Genomic DNA, 23,300 nt, shown 5'->3' on the forward strand with positions numbered 1-23,300 from the left:
GAAAAAATATTGAATATTGTATTGAATTTGTCTAAGCAGTTTCTGCTGCAGCTATAATTCATGTATAAAAATGTAAAAATCAGTTCCTTGGAACACTCGGAAATAGGTCAAAGCTGAATTCATCATTTTCTGAGGTTAAAAATTTACACACTACGCATTTATTGCAAGTTCTTTGAGGAGACAGGAAGAAAAATTAGTCACAATAATTTCATTTCATTCAGCCATAGATCAACAGATCACCTGTCAAAATAACAGAAATCGCAAAATCGGGAGAATATGAGCTAATAAATGAGTTCAACCATAAATAAATATGAAAATACCATGACAAAGCAGTTAATTACTAGAAAAAATAAATATCGCACAACTCATATAAACATTGACAAGAGAGGTCTATTGTAGCATAATCTGTATATCATACACATTGCTGCCAAGAAGACCAACGGCTCCTAGTCATCGGTTTAGAACTGGTGTGGTGTAGAGTGAACGATTCAGAGTCATTGCTTTAAGTCAATGGTTTAGGTAATGATAGAAAACAGTCCAATTTCCAACATAATTATATATATAAAGTCGCTCCTACAATGCACTCTGGCGTTCTGCGACACCCAAACGCCACATATGCCTATCCTCCCAGAGGTTATCGGGCAACTGACACCGCAACATCTCTTCGTCAATACCCTGCTTCCATCCCTCTACAGGTTATCCCTGTTGCCTCTTCCTGGGTTTTACCCAATCCAAAACTTGTTTGGGCAATCTCTCCTCCAACGTTCTTAATTTCCAACATACCTTCTTTTTTCGTGAAAGCACGTTCCTGAATAAAAGCTCTGAATGGGGCAAGACCAGTTCCTGGCCCAACCATGATAATGGGAGTTTGTGTCCGGGTGGGAAGCCTGGAAAAATATTAGAGGATATAATCATACAGGATCATTTTAAAAAAGATCAAGCAAAATTTCATGAGATTAAAGATAAAATCCTCATTATCTATCTACAGCAAGAAATCAGATCTTTAGGAATATTATTACACGAAAGCAAAAGCAGCAATGGTACTTCAAAAATCACATGGCATTTGCTTTTTCCTAGAACTTTTGCTATTGGTACAGATCTCAGGGGCATCTGGCATAAATTTGTAAGACCAGCTTTTAGCCTTGGGGGCATTAACTGTGCAGACAGTGACACTTCACCCCTTGTGATGAACTGTATATTTCAATGCTAATATATAGTGAAACTACTAGACCAGGTATCTTGTTTGTGGTGTTTAAAAATCCCTGTTCCCTTTTTATTTTTGTAAAAGAGAACAAACTAATATCTTTCGTTAACGTAATCACAGATTTTTCGTCACACAAAGAAAGAGAGTTACAGAAATTTTAAAAAATTGACATTGGGTAATTTTTCACCAAAAAAATAAAGTATAACAGGAAGTCTGTGACATTGCAAACCGAGATACGGGGTCTGGTAGTTTCACCGTCGAAATAAAACTCTCAAAATACACAAAGTTTCATCTTCTCGAACAGTAAGACAGACTCTCGACTGAAGATTCTAAATTATCAAAATGCAAGTTGACACAATTCTGCCAAAATAATCATTACTATGTATGATTTAAGCTCTGATTAAATACTTACCGCAATAATAGAGATCAATAAAAATGGACACTTACTTGAACTGCGACTTCCTGACGAAGATTGGCATCCTGGGAATGGGTTCATTAGGGTTCGGCGATGGAACTTTCTGACTCAGAAGCGTTGTACACACACCCTTGTTCACTCTGTTAGTAGGTGTTGTGTATTCTACTTTTACAGCTGTAATGTGAACTGATGTTGGATGCAGCTGCAAAAGAAATTATCATTGTAAATACGACTCTAGGGAAAAAAACCTGTAGGTTTTTTCTTATTTATATACTTCGACTTATTTTCTTCCAGGAAAAAGTTTCCTATGGTGAGCTCTGCAAATAACTGTGTTTGATTTGGATCATACGGAGCTAATATGTTACCATCTCAAAATATGATCATCGCCAGATGTTTTGAATGGCAAAATTCTCTTCCGGCAAGAATAACAAAATAAAAATAATCCCAAGAGGCACAATCTTCAGCTCAAAAAGCCTCCTTCAACTATTTCCTTTCTTACTCCTCTATCTTCACTAAAAGAATTCCATTTTGAGATGATTAGTTTGGGGGTTTAATTGTAGTTGACTAGTTATTGATAATCATAAGTCCCCTTGTAAGTAATCCTTGCAGATAAGTCTAGAGAAAAACAAAAGAAGAAACAAGTCATCGACAGTTTTAAACTTCAAATGCATTTTTCTCAGAACAAGATTTTCACAAGGTTTTTGCATATGGGCTTGTATTTGCAGCCGCCTTTTTAATTTAAGTACCATACAATAAATTTGAACCCCCCCCCCCCCCCAATCATCTTCACCTAAAGAATATAAGATAGAGAAAGGACTCACCTTTGGTGATGATGAAATTGAATAGTATCGGGCCTGTAACCGTGGGAGAAGTTCACAGAGGTGGTCTATTGCAGGCTTGCAGGATGAAAAATCTTCCAAAATATGAACGATATTACGGTTGTCTTCAATTATCCATTTGTTATACAGTTGCTTTCCTTCAACTGAGGTCATGGCCATTTGTCTCAACTGTTCTTGTTCCTATGGAAAATCAGGAATAATTATTAAATTTTATTCACAGCCTAAAATTTTCGAGTTGAAATTACAATTTTTAACATGAACCGCAATAAAATTGATTTATCTGTGGAGAATATATTTTTAGAAATGAGTAATTATAGATCGTTAGATATAGGAATTCAAATAATCAAGATTTCTTAATATTAAGGCGAGGAAGTAACATTTTTGCTATCTGTACTAAAAAAAGTGAATTAGTGGATGGAATTACACATCGATGGCTGATGTCAAAAAATTCGTATTGATATTAAAATGGTTTAAGATCTCTGATAACATTCATTTTTTCACAATAAAATTAACTAAAATAACTCCTTGAGATTTTCAAGTACAAGTTACTCCTACAATGGACTCATGCACCAAGAGAGTCTCAGAGATCATATTCTAATAAATACTCTACCATAATCCAAAGCGTATTCTATTTCCCCTTTTTCTTTCTTCCTTTCCAATGATGGGAATGAATGATCTAGCAGATAATACGGAAGATACAACTAGACAATAGATTGGATTCAATAATAGCCATCACTTTTTACAAATATGCCTCCAAATCTTTTTTGTTATTCATACTCAGTGATGTATTTGAGATGATTACAAAATACAGGATATTTACCTTTGGATCCGTGGCATACTCGGCCAATTCCTTCAGAATGTGAGTACGGGGATTAGAGCCAATATCAAGATAATGGGTGAGCGCTGTTCTATAAGAACATGGGCACGGAAAAGGGTGCTTCTTACTTGATTCCTCTGAAAAATAAAATTGAGAATATCAAACACATGTTAATTTATTTCGCTCACTTTAAAGTCATTATGACGGTAGATGATGACAATTGGTTACACCTACATCTGATGAAAGAACTTGGAACTTTACTTTGGTTTTTAACAATATATTTATTCAATGGAACAACCCAAGAAGACTAGAAAAAGGCTCGTGCAGCAAATAAATATTGGAAAACCAATGATTTATCATTTCAATATTGATGGAGTTATGAGGATTTTTGGCTTGCTTACATAAACAGTTAAAGTCGAAAGATACGTGTTTCAGATTGAGACATTGTAAGTCTTCTTGTATGTTTCATTTTTTAAAGGAGAACAAATTAACAGTTCATATTGAAATCTTCTTGAATTTTCTTTCTTCATTCTAAAAGAAATCATACAAAATTGCAGGGAAACACTGTGATTAGTTTTCTTAAAAGAAAGTAAAAAATAATCAAAGCTTTTTAAAGGTTACAATTGCGTTTTTCACATTTAGCCATACAATATGTATTTATATCAGCGTAAAATTAAAAAAATTGTCAACATTATGTCTTTTTAAAATATTAATTTGAAGACTAGGTAGGTACTTCTCATAGTTTAATTTCCATCTGTACATCTAAAAGTATGACTCAACCATAGGTTCTTAAGTTTTTGGGTTTCATAAGTTCTTATTCTGCTGTTTTTGGCAAATCCAAGACAATAAAACATTACTAACCATCAGTGTTGGTAAGAGTAAACACCACGTCTAGATTGACACCCACCATATCACCTATTTTCTGGACCAGAGCTGGATCATTGTGTGGATAGACTCCTAAATGGTCACCTGAAAATAAAAAAATCACAATTGTCTTAGGATGAAAAGCATTCAATTCTAAACATTTTCCTGTTAGACCTTAAAAAAATTGATCTCGTTTGGGAATACAAAAGTGCTCAATCATGCAATTTATAGATCTAATGATCAGAGAAGAAACTTCTACATATTTTTCACATAGTCCAGAGCCACTAAGTTCCAATCATTCGATAGTCTCCTCTTCCATAATAACTTTTGTAAGATGTATGGAATCTATCTGATCACATGAAATGAGACAAAGCATAGTTCATTCAGAGATGTTTTCCAAATTGAAGAGCACAGGTAGAAAGAAAAGAAGAAATATCGACAACAGTTTCAGGTATGGTATAAACAAAACACCGGGAAAATAAAGATTTCTCAAGGGGAGTAAGGAAGAAAACACCAAATCTGGTGAAATTTTCTACAGTTGGAAACTTCCTGCGCCTTTCATCTCATAATGAGATCCCATTAATTGGTTTTGTGTAACGTCACACTCATTAAACTGAGGTGTATCTGTGTATCTTCAGAGTCATAGATCAATTTTACTGATTTGTTGAATAGTTCACCAAAGTTTGCCCACTTTTGCGTATTTTTTGCACTGTGGGTTCGAGTGCCTACTAACAAGATGACAAATAAAATCTTGAGGTATCCTAGGTACTTAAGAAGTTGACGCTTGTGTTTCAAATGACTAGAAACACACAGTTAAACTTCAGATGTTACTTCAAAGATTTTGATGCCTTACGAACAAGCCCTGACTTAGTTATTAAAAAGAGGTAATATGATAAGAACGTAAGAAACTGCTCTTCAAAAGTATTTTACCGGCAAATTGAAAATTTCTAGAAGTAAAATTTGCATTAGTTAAAAAAAAATAGTAGGATAAGAATAACTAAAAATTAGTGATTACCTGTATCATATTTCATCTTGGATCCATCTATATCAAATTCAATGTGCATGCAGGAACGGTCACTATCGCCTTTATGAAGTTCTCTGTTCACTCGAATAGGCGCCAGGTAAGGGTTCTTCATGTCAAATTGCCTAAATAAAATAAATTAAAATAAATATAAAATGCAACTTTCCCAAAGTATGCATGAGTGAGAGTGATATGACTACATGGAGCACAAATCCTTAAACAGATTGTATATTCTTTGCAATTTTTGAGCATTTTAAGGGGCCTTTTATAGAATACAAACGCTGAAAATCTTAATTTTTCTCCCCTTCTCTCCTTTGCACCTGTAACACAGGTCTGCGTTCCCCTTTGCTTTGTTTGACCTCCCCCGTCCCCTTCAGAATAGCATTTTTTGAGGAATTTTTGATGTCAAATTATCAACCCAAGTCGATTTTTCATCTTAGATTTTCGAAAAATCAGCAATATGCTCCCATTTCAGTGTTACATCATACAGTTCTGAACACCCCCTTCCCTGTAATGAATGCAAAAACGCCCCCTCTCCTCCCTTATTGAGTGTTACGTATTTTAGGAAGAGCCTCTAATTTATTATTTACAATCTATAAACATTATAAGTATAATTAGACAGAAGGACTATAAAAAATGTACTTTGAATATTATGAGGATGTAGGTCAGTTAGGTGAGACATTTTTATTCATTGAATTCAAGCCTCCGCCTCCAATGAGTTGATAATATTTTGGCTGAACGCAACTGAAATTCACAGCCATTGTGATTGTACATCCTCTTCATCTTTATTCATCATATGGTAATTATTGTGTAGAGTTTGGAGATTGCTCCACTAAACACTCCTCAGGTAAAGACATCTGCAATGGATCTACTGCAGAGGCTAGGTCAAAGAGTGTTATTTTAGGCAACATTAATAGGCCAAGTACAAGAGCATGCATGTCATTTTACAACATTGAAAAGTTACCATCATTTGTGACCTTCTACAAGGAAATTGACGTCAGAGCCAAAAAAATTAAAATTGAGATACTCATACCGTTGCTCATAGAGTTTTACCAACAATTTAGCATCCACATTCAAACCGTAACAGGGTTCTCAGCCCCTTTTATAACACTACGTCTTCGAGTTTTCCAGGCACAATTAAAATTTTTCTTATACTTTTTCTACAGAAAATGTTCATGTTCTGCACACAAAAATATATGCAGCACTCTCTTTTCAAAATTTTATCCAAACAGCAATGGCTGTCTCCGGGTTCAGGATTCTACACTCTGTAGCAGGAAATGCTTTTTCTTATCATGTACACCATTACGGCCATTAGGACTACTAATTAACCAACATCGATTGAATGAACGAAATGAAACTAAAAGAAATGCGAAAATAGCAAAAACTGAAATTTGGAGCCTCATCAACAGCGCCGCATGAAACTCGATTTTGTACCAGACCGGTGATACAGTCACAAATTTTTAGTTTTTGTTCTTTTTACTTATGGTTATATTTAATTCCGTTTGATAACTTGATAATGGTTGATCGGAAGTCAAAATGGCCGTAGTGATGTAAGAAGAAAAAAAACGACAACCATAACACATCCAGCAAAAAATAAGGAAAAGGTCAATCCAACAAACATGCCGATCAAGGAACCTACAACATTGTAATATAAAATTACTTTCCATAAAAAGACTCTGAGCACTGAGGTTCTTTTTCCATAGACATTTAAGTCAGAATTTTCCATAAAAAAAACAAGCTAAGAAGCTATGTTTTCTCAAAAATGATTCTTAATTCTTTCCTTATAGAAAGAAACATAAAAACAAATAAAGCTTACGGTCTCTGGTTGATGAGTGAATGCAACCTGACGACTTCTCCGGTGTAGACTCTGTCAGGAGAGATATCCGTATGTTCCGTTAACTTATACTGACGCACACTACCTTCCTCTCCAGTTGCTTCAATTCCATAGTAGTCACAGACAGCTGGCCATAATTTGTCTTTCCAAGTAATGAAATCATCCTCGATGCTGTAAAAGAAAAATTCATAAAATTGAATTCAAACTCTTCAAACAAAATAGAGAAAATTGTTATTGTTTTCCAGACAAGAGACCATGTAGTTTCAAATTTGAAACGGATGCGAATATTTTTTAATCTTCTGAGCCCAAAATGTTTCAACATGCCATTTAGGTGAGGAGTAACTGTAATGTGCGGTAAACGTTCAGATTTCTTTCCTTCTTTCTTTCTTCCTTTTAATATTGACAAATTGGAAAAGGAAACAGGTGCGGTAAACGTTCAGATTTCTTTCTTTCTTTCTTTCTTTCTTTCTTCCTTCCTTCCTTTTAATAGTAGCAAATTGGAAAAGGAAACAGGTAGTGCAAGGTAAGAGAAGAATTTGGTAGTAATGTTAAAATATCGATGGCTAAAGAGCGAGACCATGTATCTCTATTTGCGACAAGGTAGGCTTACGGTCCTACTTTATATTTCCCTTGGATAAGTCAACATAATTTTTTGAAAACTCCCTTGATTTTTCTTTTCTGTTTGAGAATATTCTGTGTAAACTTCCAGCTATTCAGCTGACTTGTTCTTCTTCGAAAAAATACGCTAGGAGCGGAGATTTTGAAATGATTTTGAAACACGGCAATATAGATCTGTGGAGTCACACTTCAGCAATCGATATAAGCATGAATTCGACATTTTTCAAGCAAGGTTTCTGTCATTTAAATAATCATTCTCTTTATTACTGTAAACTTCCTTGCAGCGGAGGAAGCTGCGAGCCATAGGGGGTGATTTCAACCTCTTCCCATAGAATCTGAGATTACACAGAAAATATACTTACTTCGCGTCGTCATCTCCAAGACCCAGTTCACATACTCTGGTAGCGCCAAGCTCTTCCAGACGCCTGTCTACATAAATACCAACTTCGTTGTAGTGTTCATAAGTTTTGTTTCCCAACCCGAACACCTGAAACAAAAGATGCAGCAATGCATTAGACTCTTTTTAGTAAAGCTTTTTTGACGAAGCACATTAAAATTAAAGCTATGTACTTAGTTACAATTTAAAAAAAAAAAAAAAAATTCTAAAGCTATGCCCTCCTTAAAAGTATTTAAACCTATGCCTGCTAAGACATTTAGACTAAATTCAGCACTGCCTGGAAGACTTACATGAGAATAAGAGACCATATACATGACGTTTTTAAATGCATAAAATACGTAGAAAATGTAACCGTAATCTAGGTATGAGGAGTGTCTCTTAAAATTAGAATGTTATTTGAGACTGGGGTTTTACAAGGTTGGGGAACAATTGGACTGCATTTTGCAATTCGAAATTATAATTTCTGGCTCACTTTAGAAACAACGTGTATGTACCATTGTTTACCTTATGCGGATAAGTGTTTTTACGCTTGAACCAGAAATTGCAGCTCCTAATTTTGCAAAATGGAGTCCGATTGGTCGAAGTAAATTTGTCAACATTCAAATGCCCGTGCGGTGTTTTTTTTTTTTTTTATTTTTCAGCGTAAATGCGGCAGCATGGTCCCTACTTTAATTTTTTCCCCCTTTCAAGTACCCCTCTCTGTCGAGATCGGTTGGCTAAGTGACATGATAGTTCGAAGTTTCGCGGTCAAAAGAACGCAAGTACATTTCAAAATTGCGAAATTTCCACTAGTAAATTGTATTTAGGAAAAAAAAAATTCTGCTTGAAATATAAATTGAAATGATTTTGCTGCGAAAGAAAATTGCATTGTCACGATCTTCTAAACAACAGAATTTTTGAGTCAATTTTGCAACCGTGGAATGGAGGTGCGTTCCATCGTCTGGAAAATGACGAGTTCTGGGGAAATTGTGGGAAAGCGTCGGGGGGAAAAAAGCAAAAAAAGACGAGGGAATGTATAATGGAAGCGAAAAAAGTCACGTAGGCACTGAATGAATAAGCTTTACAGAACCGATGACCTTAGAATCAATTCAAAGTAAGGCAGCGTTTACAGTTACGAAGTCGGCCCTTGCACGATGAGCGACTGGGACCATTCGCGTTCGCACGGTGGTTACGGCCTCTCGATCGCCTGGAATTCCGGTCACTATCGAGCAACGAAAAAAAGCCCCCATTCCTAATTTTGGCTCATAGGTCATATGAAAACGCGATTATTCGCAGGAGGCTGGTACTGCCGTGCTAAGGAAGAACGCCGTATGAACACTCGAGTTGCCAAATTTCCTTCGATAAAATGTTTATTTTTGAGGAAAGTTTTTCCTTGAAATTTCCAGGAACATCAGGTGAAATTGCGAGCCAAATTATCTGAAAAATTTGAAGAAAAATGTTCACAATTTTCCAAGAAAATTCGGATTTTTCTTAAGTAAATCTGGCAATGCCAAAAGCTCATACGACGCTCTTCCTTAACACGGCAGAGTAATGGTGTGCTAGGGAAGAACTCTGTACGATCATTGAAACGTTGCCGAATTTCCTCTCAGAAAATATTTTCTTGGGAGAAAATTCATGAATATTTTTCCTCGGAATTTCCTGACACTTCAGATCAAATCACGAATAAAAGTCTCTGAAAAATTGGGAGAAAAATATCCGCCAATTTTCCTGAAAATAAATACTTTGTTGTGGAAAATTTGGCAACGTCTGAAGGCTCATACGCCGTTTTTCCTTAGCACGGCTGAGAGAATCCGGTAATTCGGATAAAGGAAGGATATGGAGGATTATGGTGAAATCAGGCATTTGATCAAATGTAAAGGCAAGTTGGGAAATTTTGTAGCCCGGTCAAGTTCTGCATGCCTTCAAAGGAGATGTCCATTTTCCTCCTTCTTTCCAGTATTTGAGCAGATTTCGCGTGATATCCCAGCGTCCAACACAAATACTCGGGAGTATTCTTAGCGCCTCCCCCAAAATCCCAATTTTTTCAAGTGTTCCCCCGAGTCTTCGCCGTGCCTTCCCCAAATTCTCTAAGTTTCTCCAGAGCCTATGCCAAAGTTGTTCTAGTGTCTTTCCAAAATTCCTTGCGTTTTCCTTGAAGCATAATCTACATCGTCGATACGCGCAGCTGGCTCATCATCCATTCCGCGGGAGAATCGTAAGTTTCTGCAGAAAGGACGGTGCCAGGAACGGGAACTCTACTTGCAATGTGTTTTCGCGAAGGAGTTTTCATTCTCCTTCATTTTGTGTAAAGTTCTGGGAAAAAACGAGGTGGAAAATACCAGAGTGCAGGGCGCCTGTCGCGTGAAGTTTTTTGGTAGCCACTTGATTCGCCTTCAATTGAGAAGATAGGCAAAAGCGGGTCCTCCCGAGTCACAATAGTTGTATTCGCATTTTCCACAGGCGGGAAGTTCCGTGGAACGATCTTGGCGGCTCTCAAAGTGTGGGTGATAACCGTGTGATTTTGTGCATGCATACGTGTTTTTCAGTCCAAATTTTCCGGAGAAGCACAATTTGGTGGGGAATGCCCGGAAACTTTCTCGGGAAAAGTCCGGAAACGGTGCAGTTTCCACTAAAACATCCCTAATCGCGTGGTAAATATGAGTTGCGGAATTTGAGGATGATTCGCTTGGTTTCCTTCGCTAAGAGCCGAATTCAAGAACTCGGATGACCACTGTGGGTCGCACGCAAGTCGTCGACGTATGAAAATGAGCCGATCGTGAGTCATGTTGCGAGTCGGGACGTTGCGATGATTTCGACGATAATTTTTAAAACCCATCAAAACGTTTCCGCGCGGAAGGAGTGAGGGAGTCTCCGCGCTCGGCCTCGCCGATCGAACCTATGATTAGATCCGAGCAGGATGTAAATATGTCTATCGAACGGTCAGCGCTAATATGCCCGTAATTGGAGGAAAACAGACAACGCAGGAGCCGGGAAGACGATGCCTATTTCCGACTCGTGCGACGGAACGGACGCGCAGGCGCGCACCACACGCACACCATCGCTAACCTTGAAAAAAAACTCCATACATTAGCGCGACTTCGAAAGAAAAAGATATCACGGCTGGCTTTTTCGACTCTTGGCGCACACGAGCGCTTTTCATGACGAGGCTTTTTCTCCAGCACAGCTACTGCCGTGCTAAGGAAGAACGCCGTATGAACATTCGAGAGTTGCCAAATTTCCTTCCATGAAGTGTTTATTTCTGAGGAAAGTTATGAATATTTTCCCGAGAAATTTTCAAAAACTTTAGGTAAAATTGCAAGCTGAATTATCCGAGAATTTGGTAGCCAAGTATTCAAAAATTTGCCTGAAAATTAGTGATTTTCGGGAGAAATTCGGCAACGCCTGAAGGTTCATACGGCGTTCTTCCTCAGCACGGCAGAGCAGTGGCGTGGCGTGCTTTGCGATGTATCGATTGTTATGTCATTCAAAGCTATGTAAAAGAATCGATAAACAGTGTGTTCGCAGCGAACACCTTAATAATCGATTCCTTACTATAGCTTTAAATGGCAGAACAATCGATACATCACAATTCACGCCACGCCACTGCTGCACAGACTGAGATTTCAAGTATTTTCATAGACAGCGTGAGGACTCCTCGTCCCTGAAGTCTTTCTTGTGCTGCCGTGCTAAGGAAAAACGCCGTATGAACATTCAAATGTTGCCAAGTCTCTCGCGATTGATTGGTTATTTTTGACGGTAGTTTTTAATAATTTTTCTTGAAATGTTCATCTTTCGGATAAAATTGCGAATAAAAATATATGAAAAATTGGAAGGAATTTTTTTCCCGTTCTCCAGAAAATCCGTTTTTCAAAGTAAATTTGGGAACGTGTGAAGGCTCATACGGCGTTTTCCCTTAGTATAGTCGTATAGTTCCTTAGTGCAGTCGTGAAAACTTTACATTGTCATAAATCGTCAACCCTCTGACGTAAGGGTCGTAAGGGCGTATCTCAATTTCCATGTGAGCCCTATCGTAATATAAATCCAAGCTTTCTGCAGTATCGTGGCGTGAATTGCGATTTATCGATTGTCATGCCATTTAAACCTATGGTAAAGAATCGATTATAAAGGCGTTCGCTGCAAACACCCTGTTTATCGATCCTTTTACATAAGTTTAAATAGGGTAACAATCGATAAATCGCAAAGCACGCCACGCCACTGTTCTAGGGCTCATGTGAAAATTGTGATACGCCCTCACGCCAGAGGAGCGATGAAATATCGGAGTGAAATCCGAAGTATGAGAATCTCAACTTTTAAAAAATGATTAAAACTGACTATTTGACAGATTGTGAAAACTTCGATAAAATGCTTCTGCAATAGCTTACGCGTTTCGCAAAATGATTGACTTAGCAATTTGCCTGGGACCTTGCCATTATAGAGGCAATTGTGAAAAAGATGAGTTTTCCTAACTTTCACGCCCAAAATTGGTTTTCGCACAAAGGGAACACATCGGAGATAACGAGAGCAAACTTTAAAGGCGAATAAAAACCACAAGTCTAAAAATTCAACAGCTTGAAAAACAAATTAAGAGGATAGAAGAGGCTTTCCAAAAAAGTAAAATTGTACTTCAGATAATGCGCCACGAAACCGGTTTCAAGCGGGGTGGGCACCTACTTGAACAGTGCGCAGTACAATATTATATAACGCTGAGCGCCGATTGATTTGAAAAATTTGAAGTTCACTTGTATTCCGGGAGACTTGATTGTCAAGACGGATCGAAATCTCTGGATACCAAGTTCGAGGAATTCCAACGTTCCTCATTTGGAGCCTTAAAAATTTCAGATTTTCACCAAAGTCGTTAAATCGTTCGTACGTCGCACATCCTCATCAGATATTCTCGATGAGATTATCTTGCGTACCACTATGAGCAATTGAGCATTATTAAATATCCACACGGCTAAAAAAAAAGAACGATGGCGGATACTAGAAACCTGATCATATGAGATACCCAGGAAATCCAGTGAGCATTATTACATAGCTCCCTTTTAGTGTTAATGAGACTACATTTTGCAATTAGAAGGTAGAAACTGTAATTTGAGGCTCATCTATAAAAGCGCGTGCCTGGATAGGGAAACTTATGGCATACATGCTGTTTCTGAAATGAGTCAAAAATTGTAGTTCCTAATTGAAACATGCAGCCCAATCATGCATGAGGTTCCTCTGCCGAATGATAAACACTGTCGGAGATGAACTACTGGCTACTAAATATTTCCACCAGATCTTGTTCTTCAGGGGCGAGGCGCGCGAGTAATCGATTATCGACATTTCCCCATTTGAAACTGTGCTAAAGAATCGATTATTAAGGTGTTCGGTGCGGACACCCTGTATATCGATCTTTTTCCACATATTTAAATGACAAATCAATCGATATATCGCAAATCGCACCACGCCACTGTTGTTCTTATATAACTGGCAGTATGTGTTGGCAACTCTGTTCTTCCTCCAATTAACTCCATCATCACCAATCGATTCTAGGCGAGGCATTAGGCTACCTATTGATATCGATATCGATTGTTTCACATAATTCTTAATCAATTAAACTCAATTTTGCCAACTTTGAGAATTGCCACTGGCGATGATGGGTATCACACAGAAACCCTGTATTTAAAAAAACTGACTTTCAAAGAAGACTTAAGCCCCTGCCGATCGCTTTTCTATTAAATTGATCTTAGGGCAGTTGTAGTTATTTCAAGAGAGAAACGGACATGTTTCTGGACATTCCTGAAAAGAACTCATGCATAAAACATAAACAATTACTTCCGTGATAGGACACGGAGCAAAAAAAATGAAGTCAACGTCCAAACTCTAAAAATACAATTGGAACTGGATTCCGGCGGGCCTAGGAGCGGCCTCGAAATTCTTATGGCTTCGTTGGAATACCCACTTTCAATTTTCGCGGGGCTAAGCAAAAACTCAATTATTTCCATGCCTTACGTGCAATCGTGCATACTTATACCTCGGAGAAAACAATGAATGAGCCATTGGGCAAAAAGTACGAGTATGTTCTATTGAACCTCCAAGCAATTTTTTCATCACATTTTTTCTTCCTCTTTTTCTTCTCCTACCCTTTTCGGCCTCGTTTAGTCTTGATCTTAATTTATTTGCTTTAATTAGATATATTCTGCGTGTTAAATTTTGACTACCCCTTTTCTTTCCGAATTTTTTCAGACTGAGGACTCCACGTGTCACAAGGCTGTGCCATGATGTGTGTCTGGTTTCTTTTTTGCGCTAGTTTTTGTTTGAGTTACTTTTTTTCTACACTTTATCAAGATTTCTTATCCATTTTCATGTAAATTTTTAGACATTTCAGGCCTGTGTTGTGAGCAGAAACAAACAAAGGCGTTCATTTAGCCTCTTGGTGACGGATGAAAGGTTCTTCTGCAGTTGAATTTCCGCAAGCAGATTAGGTTCAGTCCTCTTACTTGCTGCCAACCTCCGTTGTAGTTATAACAGAACGAAAACCTTTCTAGGCGACGACAATGTGCGCTTACAACATTTGATTTTTATGCTGGCAGCGATGATGACTATCAAAAATTCTTGACCCGCCAATCCACCTGGCGGATCGAGAAACGTATGCATGGGTGCAAAAGTTAGCTGCAAGTCATCAAACCACAGCGTTAATAGTTCTTTAACTTTGAGAAGTGCTTTTCGCGCGGTTAGTAGGCAGTTTTGTCTCGTCGTGTTACAAAACGACCCCAATTCCTTCGCGAGAATTCACTTTGATCGATACTAACCAGAAAATACTTCAAAATGCTTTGGTGCTGACGTGATGTGCAGTTTGACAAATAAGACAATGGTCGACAGGCTAGTTGGACACATTGCTGAACACGTACTAACGCAGCCAACGAGAAAGTAAGATGAAAGCCTTTGTCGGGAAGCTTTCTGGAGGAATGGTCACCAGTGGCGTGGCGTGCTTTGCGATACATCGATTGATACGCCACTCAAACCTATGAAAAAAGATCGATTATCAGGGTGTTCGCACCGAACACCTTAATAATCGATTCTGTACGATAGATTTAAATGGCATAACAATCGATATATCGCAAAGCACGCCACGCCACTGATGGTCACAGTGCAGACGGAAGAGACGTTCCTGGATTTTAAAACTGATTTTCCCAGAGACATTACCGTATTTTCCCAAAGATAATTTGTCCCCTGATAATCTCCAGAATACTAAGAGCAACGGAGATTAGTTTTTGGCGGAGGTCTGAAGGGCTTTCAAGAAGAGATCGGGTCCGTAATGATCGAGTGCGTCCGATTATGGAAGTCAAAAGTGATATCGTATTCGACGTCATGACCAAACAGCTTGTCTGGAATGGGCATGTTGACGAGGTGACGGAGTAAAGGCTGCCAAAAAGATACTAGATTGGGTTCCTTCTGCGAGGAGACCCAGTGAAAGGGTGGCGACAGGGGGTTTTACAAGAAATAAGGGAGTGCTAACTCTCTGAAGGGCTTCAGGGAGAATAAGAGACTTAAGAGGCTAGGTCTACGTGTCGGAAAGTGCCAGGAAGCTCTGTGAAAGCGGTTCTTACGTGTGTATAATTTCTAGTATTTCCCGGTGGACACATATCCTGAGCACCATGCGTTTTCTTACTTCGGCGTGAGTACCAGATAACCTTTCTCGTCATAACCGTAAGTGGGAAAAATCAGTTCAAGTGCGAGCCGAAAACAAGGCTTAACTTAAACTTGAAATCCTAAATTAGAATGTATGAGGTGAGGTCATGGGATTTCGCGAGTCGACTTATCGCTTCATTTTTTTATGATTAACGCATGCGAATGGTCTCACTGTCAGTGTTTGTAATTTTACGTAACAGATCCCAGACAAAGAGCTCTTGGAAATCATATGAGAATCAGGAGCAGCGATCATCCTCTTGCACGGACGACTGTCATCTTAGACGTGGGTAGCTCATTTTTTAGTTTCTGTCTATTCCTATCGTGCTGGGCAGAAACGCCGTATGAACAATACGAAGTTTCCAAATTTCTCTTGATAAAAAGGGATTTTCTGGAGAACTTTTGCATTTTTTTCAATTTTCAAGAATTTCCTTTACAATTATTTCTGGCAGATCTAAAATTTTTAAGAGAAAAAATTCATGTACATTTCCTCAAAGTAACCTACATATTCAAGTAAAAAGTAAAAATATAAACATGTGCGTCAAAACTTCAATTAAATTTAAAGTTGAGATGTTCCTCTAGAATTTCACTGATACAGAATCAGAACAGTTTTCAGTCGGTTAAATTAAGAATATTTAATATCTATGTAAAAAGGAACGATTCATGGCAGTTCAAGCCATGGTGTGTAGAATTCTTGGTTTTTCCTGATTTCCACGGGAAAGTTCTCTAATGGAAAATGGAAGCCTTGGATTTTTTTTTTTTTTTTTGGAAAAACACGATATTACTTCTCACAGAAAAATATCCATTTCTTCATCTTTTGTCCAATTCTTTACGACTTGGTAAACAATAATCTCAAATTTAAAAAAAAGAAGAAAAAAAAAAAGAAGAGTTCGAAGCGGAAAAAATGATTTTCAGTTCCCAGCACCAATTCTCCGACGAGTTCCCAGATTTTCCTGAGTATTTTTCATTCCCTGACCAATTCCGATACTTCACGGTTGTTCAAAACATACGGAAATTTGACAACATCTAAATGCTCATACGACGTTTTTCCACGGCACGGGAGATTTGGGATGGAGGCGCGACAAGAGACAAACATCTTGATGGATTGAAGTCACCTTGTTCCATTAATCTTGGGCCCGATCGACGGGTACCTTTGTCTGACGGACCTCGGTCGGAAAATTAAAGCAGTCACCCAGTAATTTGAATAGTTTAAAATTCTAGATCCCAGACATTGCAGAATACGCATCTTCAGACCGGATTCTCGGGTGGAAGCGGCTTTCTGGACCAGCCTACTTTTTCACTGCTAGGTGTGAAAACTTTATAGACAAAGAACCGTAACGCTCGCGCCAGTGAGACATTTCTCGATACGTAAAGGTCTCGATAGACGATCAACTTCCCGAACCAATTACCATCGAAGTGTCGAGAGTCACCAGTCTTAAACTCATTAATTTGCTTAATTTTAAAATGAAAACTTGGCAGAACTGTTTCCTGTGGCAGGAAACGATGAATGGTGGCACTCCATTCTGATCTTACTTTGAACAAATAAGTGCGGCCCGTCAAAATTTGATGGTAGATGGTGACCATCAGTCATCAGCATGTCTATACTTTGATCGGAATTGGTTCGGAATTTGATCGTCTATCCAGGGCTTAATAGAAAAACTTCCTCGCTGGTTGAAAAAAAAGGTCCGTAAAAAAGTTCTATGAAGTTTTGAGAGTAGACGTGATCGAAATTCATGGTCAAATCGCTTTGAATTGGGTAATAAAAAAACTAAAGTTTTTAACATTTGAAGAGTGAAAATTCAACACCTAGTAAGTAAGCGCAATCAGACTTTGCTAGGATTGTGGCGATTGTGCATGATATTCCTATTTGTAAAATGCTTTTGAATTATTTTGTTTCGCCTTCCATCAACTTTTTATTGGAAATTTTCTCAAATTTGTATTTTAATTTCATGACACGGATGGTTGAGTTTGGGGTACTAGATGATAAATCTCCTTTCGTTACCAAAGTGAGAAGACTATCCACAAAGAGCTTAAAATACGAGCATATCGTCGTGAACCATTTTTGTTTGGCAAAATAAAAAAAAAAAACACCTCGGCGTTGGTTTGAGAGAAGTTCATGAAAAAGTTCAAGGAAATTATTCGGGTAGCAGCGATCACGGTTCGCGTCCAAATAACTTTAAAATGAGAGAGAAAAAAATGATCATGCTAACATCACCAGATGGAGGATCAAATGGACTGCTGGGTGTTACCCCGTAGTTGGGTTCGGGTCGGCTAAGCAACTAAACTAACTGCGGAGCGAAGCATGGTGTATCACGTAAAACTGAAGGCGTTTTGCGCCGAAAGTGTTTCTCCAAAGATTCCTCGCTAAATACTTAGAAAGGGACGATTTTTTCCAGAGAAAGACTTGATTCGAAACATTATGTTGCAGATGCTCAAGAATCAATTTTTCGCACATAAATCAGTCTCGATTTGTGATTTACCATATCGGTGACCATTGGTACACAAATAGTAGAAATATTTATGCTGAGTGATGGCTCTTTAGTTTCCCAGTGCGATTTAGCATTCTAGTTTGCGAGACGCCTGTATCAGACAAAACGAATCAGTAACCGGTGAATGTATTCCTAACATAACTATGCAAGAATAAACCACCTTTTAACTATTCCATATCATTATTTTAAGCTCTCTGACTCCTCAAATTTCCATGTCTGGTGCGATGTTATTGTTAGATATCTACTGGACCGATTAGCATGGTTATTTTACTATTGGCAGATATGATTAGTATAAGCTCCTTGACTTTTCAAACACGCTCTTCTTGTCCGAGTTATTTTTAGAGACAAATCGATTCGAATTCCATGATTTTTCCACTATCAGCAGGTGATAATCCCTAAAAGAGTTGCCTGCATTCAAATTTCCGTCTTATGACCCCGGTTTTAATAGCGGTTTCTTATGGACCTTTGATGACTCCACCCCACTCTGTGGGTCGTATAGAGGTCAGAGGGCACCAACTAAACTGATGTTTTTGATAAGACTTTTTATCGGAGAAAAGCTGGATGTACCAGGCACTAGCATTGCAAAACGCTGCCAGGATAATGCAACTTTTTACATTGGCGGAAAAATCCGGAAATGCAAATAAGTACCTCTGAACAAAAAAAATAGTTGTTCAAATGAGGGAATCACCTTGTAAATTTCGTTTCCTCACCCAATTTTAGTCCAAGTATTTTAAAAGTCGGGGTTCTATTTGGAGGTGCAGAATCTTCGCAACCACGCGACCAGTGGCGTGGCGTGAATTGCGATACATCGATTATTATGCCATTTAAATCTATGGTAAAGAATCGATTATTAAGGTGTTCGCTGAGAACACCCTGTCTATCGATCCTTTTCCATAGGTTTAAATGGCATAACAATCGATATATCGCAATTCACGCCACGCCACTGCACGCGACCGATCGCGTGACACGGAGCAACCTTGATGAAAACCGGATTAAACGAGGAAGTCCTTTAAATTTTGTTGATGCTTTCTTTTCGTGAGATAGCACTGGAAAATTCATTTTTTGAGCTACTGATGGCTTCTACTTAAAAATGCAAATAGGCTCGGAGCTTTCTGCATTTCTGTACAATTTCAGCAATATTGCACTTCCAATAGCTCCTAGTTGCCAAATTTAGTTCAACCGGTAACTTTAAAATCCGCATACGAGTTTTTCCGCACAGCAGAGCTCGCGGACATTACGGCGAATTATGATGAGCGTGAAACGAAAATCAAGCGAAGCATTCGTCTTGCGATCCGTCACCTTTTCCGCGTTGACGAACCCAAGTTCAAAGTCCGTTCACCGATTAAAATAAATTCAAATGCGTGGGATTACATCGACGACGGCGAGGAAGCTGCAATTTTCTTTGATTCCACTATGCCGAGGCAAAATGCCGCATGAATCTTCCAAAGTTGCCAAATTTCTCCGGAAGAAATCTTGAATTTCATGAAAAGTTGTGAGAATTTCTCTTCAAAATTGTCAGAAACTTTAGAATTGCGGGTATAATCCTCTCAGGAAATGGATGTAAAATATTTCTGTGTTTCCTAAAACTCGCGTATTTCATCAAAGGAAACTTGGCAACGCCTGAGGGCTCCAGGGTTGCCATAATTTTTTATCTTCAAACTCCCTGCCTTACCCTGATTTTTCCTTGACTACTTTTGCTTCTCCCTGAATTTAACATTTTCTCATTCTCTCACTTTCCTTGACTTTCAAACACAATTTCCACGTTACTTTTTTTCTCTTAAAATCCGTTATTTTCCCCTACACTTTGGACTTTCCTTGTTTGAAGATGAAATGGACTGAGTTAAGCAGAAAGGAACCAACCCACATTTTGGAAAAAATTGAGTTATGAGTGGTATTGAACTCAACCACTGCTCTACTATCTATCGCCAAAAATTCAAAGTTTTTGTTGGAGCAAATTTTGCAGAAATTGAACTTAAACTTTATCTTTTACATTGAGTCTTATGCAGAAGCCAAACTTTAAACCTCTTTTTCTCGGTTCGATCCCGATGTGGCTTGGTTCCTTTCTGTTTAACTCCGTCCAAATGATAGATGAAGTCATTGAGTAGCAGGTTAAAAGATGACAAGCCTTAAAATGACCAGAAGGGTAGACAGTTGGAAAATCAGTGATGTTTCAGTGATTGGTAGGTGTGTCAAAAATTCCCTGACTTTCCCGGTTCTTCAGACCGCCGACACCCTAGGGCTTTTACATCGGTCTTACTTAAAACGACAGTACTGTTTCAAGTATTTTTCCCGATTGCATCTGATCGTACGTGTGACGTAACCACACCCCCCCCCCCCCACACCATAAGCTCTCCCGTCTGGCTGATGGTGAGCCTGCCGCGACGATTTTTTATCTCCTCCTTTTAATTGTATTAAATTATAAATACGAATCACGCCTTTTCAAACATCGTGACCTTGGATTAGTGCTACAGACTTCATGATGAGACGAGATATTCGAGAGTGCCCCATCCACGTGTTCGGCTTATTTCACTGGGTCTTTGGATGATATCTGAGATTCGCTCCGATTAAGATTCCTGAGATATTGGGATCCGCATGTTTCGTGTAAAAAATCTAAATAAATCGAGACGGACCGTCTCGCCTACATCAATCGTTCCGTATGGATTGAAATGGAGGGAATCCAGTTTTGCCGGCTTGTAAGAGACATCACTGTCGATAAGGTTCATAGTTGGACCACATTTTGCATTAAGGAACCACTATTTCTGGCTCATTTTAGAAACAGCATATGTGCCATAGGTTTCCCTGGGTAGAAATGTGATTTTACGGAAAAGCCACAGATAGTGGTTCCTTATTGCAAAACGCAATCCAATTCATGCCTCTACCGAACCCTTGCACGGAAAAATTTTCATCGTTGCGTTGCCCAGGTTACTGGTGGAGCGTCTCTGAAGACAGTCCAAAAATGACGTCGGATGCTTTTCCCGATTTTTGACACAATCTTCCCCCATGCCCGTCCTCGTATCTCGTTCTCGTCTCTTCCCAGACGAAAGAACGTAACTCCATTTCAACGTTGCAAAATTGACTTAATCAATGCAATTTTGTACAAGTATCCTAGTAATTTTACCCACATTTTTTTCTGATTTTTCCCACGAGATAAAAAAAAAACCAATAAAGTATTCAGTTAAAAATTCCCACGATTCTTTCGATAAAAATTCAATATGCGAGGGAAAATTTGGCAACATAGAAATGTAGTTACGCTTTTTTGTAGGGAGAATGATGCTGCCGTGATAAGGAAGAACGCCGTATGAGCCTTCAGACGTTGCCAAGTTTCCTCCGATAAAAACTGAATTTACCGGGAAAATTTTGAATGTTATTTTCCAAAATTGTCAAACAATTTTGTGCGCAATTTAGTCTAAAACATCGAAAAGTTTCAAAGAAAAATGTGCATGAATGTCGTAAAAATACATGTTTTGTAAAGGGAAATTTGATATCTCTCGAATGTTCATACGGCGTTTTTCCTTAGCACGGCAGGACGCTCTGTCCCACTCTCCTTCGAAGGGAGACAGTCCTAGACACCCCGTCCCTCAGCACCTGACGTCATTTATAGAGGGCCCCCCATCTATCTCAGAGCCTCCTCTACTCTGATGACGTCACTTGAAGCGAGTCTTCGGGGGCTACCTTCACCCACAACGCGACACACTGGCGGCACCGCCAAAAAAACCGCTGCGAACACGAATCCGGAAGCGTGCGGCACAGGGTTGTAAAAGGAAACTCGATGGTTTTTTCGGCGCGCGACGCGTTGCCTCGCGTCACGTCAGCGCTTCCGCGACGGTTTTTTGCGTGAGACAATACTCCGGCACGCGTAGCGTTATCTGGTTTCGCGGCTGCCAAGTGGCCCGGCGGGACCGGTTCCTCCCCCCGGGAACTTCCGAGCTCTTCGTATAGCGCGGCGTCCTCGCCGGGCTAATTGTCCCGGTCCGGCGAGTCAGCCGCCGACGAGGTTGCCAGGCTATGCCATTAAATTGAGATATTAAATGGGTTTAAAGGAGGCATAATGCTTACTTTCAGCACAATCTGGCAACAATGCCGCGATGCCCGGCGTCTGAAAAAGCTGACCGACGAGTTCCGCGGATTCGGGTGGCGATCCCGCTGTCCGCGACCAGACGTAACACCGCGCGTTAAGGAAAAACGCCGTATGTACCTTCGGGCGTTGCCAAATTTCCTCCGATAGAATGGGAATTAATTGGAGAAGTTGTTAGTATTTTTCTTCAAATTTTTCAGTCTATTTCGTTTGCAATTTAATTTAAAATATCTGAAAATTTCGAGGGGAAATATGCATGAATTTCCTCGTGAATACCTGTTTTATCCGGGGAAATTTGGCAACTCTCGAATTTTTATACGGCGTTTTTCCTTCGCAAGGCAGCATAGGACTTGTCTACCGATAAAAAAAGAGACGATTTGGCAACATTGAGATTGAGGTGCGTCGAGCGGTGTTACGCACGATTCAAGACTGTTGTAACGAGGAGCTCAATTAAACACAGAATCCGGGCGTAGACGTAAAACTTGCGGTTCGAATATTACAACGATGAATTATGAAGACAAGCCGCGCCTGGCGGAAAATACTCGGCTGTGAAACTTCGGAAGAACAGGAAAAATGCGGAGGGAGTAGGAGGAAAATATCAGGCTACCGTGCCGAGGAAAAACGCCGTATGAGCCTTCAGGCACATACACTGTACACATGTGTCGCAAGCAATTAGCAGCAGTCGTAATAACCGCATTCACACGACGAGGGTTTCAGTGCTTAAAAACTTCAAGAGCGCGCTATCGGATCGGAGCGCCTTCATTTTTGGTGATACTTTACGCTTTGCCATGCAGTTACTTTAGTTGCCTATCCGATGGTTATAGGACATTTCGTCAACCATTCTTTGTCCTAGCACTTGTTTTCTCCAGTAGTTTAAGTCCACGCGTTTTTTCGGCAGGGGAGTTTTGGTCCACTTACCAATTATTGAGACCCAAAGTTAATTGCTCAACATGTAAACACAAAACACATTTGCTCACGACGTTTTGGGATGAAATTTACAATGTCTTGGAAGAATGAGGGTTCGCTCGCTTTTCGTTTGTTTGGTTGGCCAAACGGAAACAAATATATAATTGAGAATTT

General features: G+C 39.1%; 1 protein-coding gene across 3 annotated transcripts in view; it reads right to left on the reverse strand.

Annotated features, from left to right (window-relative positions):
* Positions 1 to 23,300, reverse strand: part of Cpr (Cytochrome P450 reductase) — a 63,691-nt gene that overhangs the window by 4,651 nt on the left and 35,740 nt on the right. For all 3 annotated transcript variants that reach the window (XM_019058756.2, XM_019058755.2, XM_019058758.2), the window contains exons 5-12: positions 7,975 to 8,099; positions 6,977 to 7,165; positions 5,155 to 5,285; positions 4,137 to 4,244; positions 3,279 to 3,412; positions 2,441 to 2,638; positions 1,652 to 1,821; positions 784 to 887 (exon numbers count right to left, since the gene is read on the reverse strand). In XM_019058756.2, the coding sequence (XP_018914301.2) occupies positions 784 to 887; positions 1,652 to 1,821; positions 2,441 to 2,638; positions 3,279 to 3,412; positions 4,137 to 4,244; positions 5,155 to 5,285; positions 6,977 to 7,165; positions 7,975 to 8,099 (1,159 nt within the window). The remainder of the gene's footprint in view (positions 1 to 783; positions 888 to 1,651; positions 1,822 to 2,440; positions 2,639 to 3,278; positions 3,413 to 4,136; positions 4,245 to 5,154; positions 5,286 to 6,976; positions 7,166 to 7,974; positions 8,100 to 23,300) is intronic.

The sequence above is a fragment of the Bemisia tabaci genome, chromosome 5 (genome assembly GCF_918797505.1).
Source record: "Bemisia tabaci chromosome 5, PGI_BMITA_v3".
Lineage (NCBI taxonomy): Eukaryota > Metazoa > Arthropoda > Insecta > Hemiptera > Aleyrodidae > Bemisia > Bemisia tabaci.